Below are 5,156 nucleotides of genomic sequence, written 5' to 3'. Positions count from 1 at the left end.
AGACTTACATTATAAAGTTCTTTAAAGGCATCTTGAAGTTCTTCATGTTCTAAATCATCATTGCAAACCGATAAGGAGCTATGATAGGGAGAGTTTACCTTGTCATCATCATTGTTGTGAGCCATTAGTGCCAAGTTGACGGTCTCTTCATCGGATTCATTATTTTCTTCATCACTATCACTTGAATCCCATGATATCTCAGCGGTGCAAGCCTTTTTCTTTCTACTTTCCTTTCTTTTTAGCTTGGGGGCACTCGGTTTTGAAGTGTCCGGGCTTTCTACATTCATAACACACAATGTCCTTGTTAGTATTGAAAGGTTTTTCCTTTGTGTATGTTTTACCTTTGTTTTCTTTTGATGGTTGTCCTTTTGTAGAATCTTCCTCCTCTCTTTCTTAGGAATTTTTAAAACTTCCTTGTGATTAGAGAGATTTCTTTCTCTAAATCCTCTTCATCGCTTTCTTCTTCTTCGGATTCACAAGAGGTCTTGAGTGCGATGGACTTTCTCCTTGGTTCTTTTACTTCTATGACTTTATCATCTTCAAGGAGTTCAACTTCATGGGTTTGTAGAGTACCCATCAATTCATCCATGTATAGGACCTCTAGATCTTTTGCTTGTTTGATGGCGGTCACCATTGGTCTCCACTTGGAGGGTAGTGATCTCAAGATCTTCCTTACATTCTTCGCTTTGGTGTATTCCTTTTCTAAACTTTTCAACTTGTTAACAATGTTAGTAAACCTAGTAAACATGTTATAAACACTTTCATCATCAAGCATTTTAAACAATTCATATTCATGAATAAGCTTGTCAATTTTGAGTTGTTTAACTTGTGATGTTCCTTCATAGGTAACCACAAGAGTATTAAACATCTCCTTAACCATGTTACACATACTAGTTCTATTGAATTCCTTTTCACTAAGAGCACATTGTAGGAATGCAATAGCTTTGTAGTTTTGTTGTATGTGTGTTTTATTCGATGGTGTCCATTCGGATTTCTCCTTAGGTATAATTTTTCCTCCAACTTCTTTTGTGATTTAGAAGGGACCTTCCTCAATCACAGTCCATACATCAATATTATGAGTACACACATAATTTTTGAACCTACACTTCCAAAGAGGAAAATCCTTCACCATCAAAGTATGGAGGCCTAGAAGTGTTGAGCCCCTCAATTTGGTGTGTAGATGATGATGATGCCATGGATCATTTTTAGCACAATATAAAGATAAATATGGTCTTAGTTTTGAGCTCCGCTCCGATACCAATTGTTGGGTAACCTAGAGGGGTGAATAAGTTACTACTAGTGGATTTTGCCTCTTTTTCGATTGATTGCACACTTATATTAAATATAAAAAGCAAAAGTAAATGAGACACAAGATTTATAGTGTTTCGGCTAACTTAGCCTACATCCACTCCTCTCAACCTTAAGAGAATTCCACTAGTATTTCCCTTTCAATACAATAGGTGGGGAAATGACACATTTACAACTCTTTTTAACAGGATAAGAGGATCCTTACAATCTTAGTTCCAGGACAAGAGTATCCTTTCAATCTCTTAAGGATGAGAGGGTCCTTGTACTAATCTAAGTACGGTCAAAATTAATACAACAATGCTTTATCAAGTCAAAAGCATAAACAAGTAAATACAATAGAAGTTTGGTATAAATACCTATCAAAGAGTAGTGACACTTTTACCCTTTGAGTGATGGTGCACAATGATATGAATGAGAGTGATGCACCTTGAGTCTCCTAGATGATTCTCCTTGATGGCATGAGTTGGAGAGAGTGGAGAGTTAAGAGCTTAGTAAGATCTCTTTGAAGAGCTTGAATTGAATAATTTAGCTCAATGACAAATTTTCACTTTTGTACTTTTCACAAATGTACTATGCACTTTTTCTCTTAAAAGATGTATTTTGTTTCTTGTTTGGATGTGTTTTATAAAGTCAAAAGTTGGAGTTTGTTTGTTCTCCAACGGATATAAAACAATCATATTTTTAGACTGCGTCGACACTATAAAGGTTGTCGATCGACCATCAAAAACTAGCCGCTGAGAAACTAACCGTTAAGGCCAAGTTTGGGGTTGTCGATCGATTGTCGGTCGACCTATGGATCGACCTACAAGTGTCGGTCGACCTATAATTCTGTCTGGCTGTAACCGAGGCCACCGGAAACAGTGTGTGTTTTTTATATTCAGTAGGTCGATCGACGAGTCCGTAGGTCGACCGACGCAGTTGTCCTGCTTTTTGATTGTCTCAAGGGGATTTTTGGTCCAATTGCTTGGGACTTCATAGGTTTTTGTCTAACACTTTAATGGCCATGTTTCTTGAGTCTAGGGCATGGGAATGAGTTCCTCCTAGGGTCTCTTACATGTGAATGCAATGTGTGTACAATGTGATATGCACATGTAAAGAAATGTGTTCTAATACACTTGAATCTTCTTGGAGAATCTTTGTCTTGTTAATTCTTGGCTTCCTTTAGAAGATGTTCTTCAATCTTCAAATTTCTTCTTTTCCTTAACTCTTCTATTGTGAGCTCCGTTGATCAAGTTTTTCCTGGATGCTTGATGCTTCCAACGTCTGACTATGAAGCTTGCTTAAAGATTGGAATATTAGTATTAATCTTAATGTTTGTTATCATCAAAATCAGTTTATGGAGGAATGTGTTTTCCAACACATTCCACATCTTCCTTCTAATTTAAGACGGTTCAGTTGGAGGCAATGCCCTTTGGAAATTCTACCTGCAAATTTTTATCACAAGAATTTAGTTCATATGGACCTATCAGACAGCAAGATTAGAAAAGCTTGGACAAACAAGCCCCAAAATGAAATTCATGTATAGTTTTTGTCCTTTTTTCTTTTTTCCCATTTCGTTATCAAATATTATAAATATAGCATTATCTTATATTTTCTCCTTTTTTTTTTTTGACAGCGGTTCCAAAAAGTGAAAGTTCTCCGTCTTAGGAAATGTCTTTGTCTATATGAATCCCCTGACTTTTCATGGTTTCCTTACTTAGAGACACTGGATCTTGAAGTTTGCTCTTGAATGGTTAATTTACACAAATCCATTGGTGATCTAAAGTCCTTGGTTACACTTTCCTTGGGTTGGACAAAAATTGAAAGACTCCCAAACAGTATTTGCAGGTTAAGTTCTCTCAAAGATTTGGGTCTCAGCTATTGCTCATCACTCAAAAGGTTGCCTGAGTCAATCAGTGATCTAAAGTCTTTGATTATGTTTTCCTTAGATGGGACAAAAATCAAAAGACTCCCAAACAGTATTTGCAGGCTGAGTTCTCTCAAATATCTGAGTCTCATTGAGTGCTCATCACTCAAAAGCTTGCCTAAGTCAATTGGTGATCTACAATCTTTGGTGAAGTTTTCCTTGAGTGGGACAAAAATGGAAGAACTCCCAAACAGTATTTGCAGGCTGAGTTCTCTCAAAGATCTGAGTCTCGAATATTGCCCATCACTCAAAAGCTTGCCTGAGTCAATTGGTGATCTAAAGTCTTTGGTGAAGTTTTCCTTGGATGGGGAAAAAATGGAAGAACTCCCAAACAGTATTTGCAGTCTAAGTTCTCTCAAAGATCTGAGTCTCCAATATTGCCTATCACTCAAATGCTTACCTGAGTCAATCGGTGATTTAAAGTCTTTGGTGAAGTTTTCCTTGAGTGGGGCAAAAATGGAAGAACTCCCAAACAGTATTTGCAGGCTGAGTTCTCTCAAAAATCTGAGTCTCTATGAGTGCTCATCACTCAAAAGCTTGCCTGAGTCAATCGGTGATTTAAAGTCTTTGGTTAACTTTTCCTTGCATGGGACAAAAATCGAAGAACTCCCAGACAGTATTTGCAGGCTAAGTTCTCTCGAAACATTTGATCTCAATGGAATGGAGTCACTAAACAGGTTGCCTAAGGCCATTGGTAATCTTAAATGTTTGGTTAAACTTTTTTTGAACCAGACAAATATTAAAGAAGTTCCTAATGGTGTTGGATGGTTAAAGAAACTTAAGGTATTAAGTGTTGAGGATTGCCATAACCTAGTGACGCTAGATCCAATATTTGGGGGGAGACTGAGGTGTTTGCATTGCATTATCCTGGTAGGAACCAACATTTTACTATCATCGAATGATGATTTTGTAATGCTCCCTGGTTTAGTGGAGTTAAGAATGGGGAACAACAAGCTGGAATCTTCTCTCCCACCCTAGTTTAGTGGTGTTCGATAGCTTGAAAAGGTCAAATTGCGAGGATACACAAGGCTCGAGTCACTCCCAGATTTGTCGGGCCTAACTAATTTGATGGAATTAAGTCTTTATAATTGCAAAAAGTTAGAAGATATTGGAGGCCTCAAGGGAACAAAGTCCTTGAAACAACTGTCCATAAGTAATTGCAACACCATAGCAGATGCTGGAAGGAAGATAATTGGCCAGGTTAATTATTTTTCTGTCTTAATGCTGTCTTAATTGGTTTCTTAAATAATTCATTGATGATTATTGATTGTTCCTACTCCCATCCTTTCCTTTCAAGCCTTATTATTAATATTATTATTATTTTTTGCAGGGAACACTTTTATTAGCGGATGATGATGATGATGAGATATAGACAAGTAGTAGTGTTGTCTCCTTGAATGTTGAATGTTAATGATGATGATGATGATGATGATGATGATGATGGGGCATATATACGTAAGGGGTTAATTCAATGTCTTATTTTTGCATTGCCATTAACCCGCCCGGTCCCGGTTCCAGTCCCGGTACAAGAGGGTGAGCTTGTGAACTTCCAAATGTATCTTGAAGCTGATATCATCCGTGGAAAACATAGAAAGATTCGTTATTACATTGATCTGCCAATGAGGAGAGTTAAATTTACTACTGAGCAAGATTTAATATACACTCACCATTTCAAAGGGTTTGACTGGTTTGGGTTTCCATTGGAAGAAACAGATGAAATTGTGGAAATAAAAGTTGGATATACAAGTTTAAGCAGGCCTTGGATTCTTGCCCCAATTGAATTGAAATTGTGGAAGCTCTTATTGTTGGAAAGCACAGAATGGGAGGAGCAGCAAATAATATCTAAACAAGAAGAATATTGTAGTTTTGTCAAGAGGAAGGTAGCAGATTTCTTCAGATGGTCACACGATGATGCTAGAGAAGAGATTCCGGTGGTTTTCTC

General features: G+C 37.3%; 1 protein-coding gene across 1 annotated transcript; it reads left to right on the top strand.

The window, feature by feature from the left end:
* Positions 1-3,388: 3,388 nt before the first annotated feature.
* LOC122647211 (disease resistance protein RPV1-like) lies at positions 3,389-4,586 on the top strand. The gene is made up of 3 exons (XM_043840663.1): positions 3,389-3,997; positions 4,313-4,414; positions 4,545-4,586. Exons 1-3 carry the CDS (start codon positions 3,389-3,391, stop codon positions 4,584-4,586), a joined length of 753 nt encoding a protein of 250 aa, XP_043696598.1.
* Positions 4,587-5,156: the final 570 nt, after the last annotated feature.

Source organism: Telopea speciosissima, unplaced genomic scaffold (genome assembly GCF_018873765.1).
Source record: "Telopea speciosissima isolate NSW1024214 ecotype Mountain lineage unplaced genomic scaffold, Tspe_v1 Tspe_v1.0014, whole genome shotgun sequence".
Taxonomy (NCBI): domain Eukaryota; kingdom Viridiplantae; phylum Streptophyta; class Magnoliopsida; order Proteales; family Proteaceae; genus Telopea; species Telopea speciosissima.
This window is presented reverse-complemented; position numbering and strand designations above follow the sequence as displayed.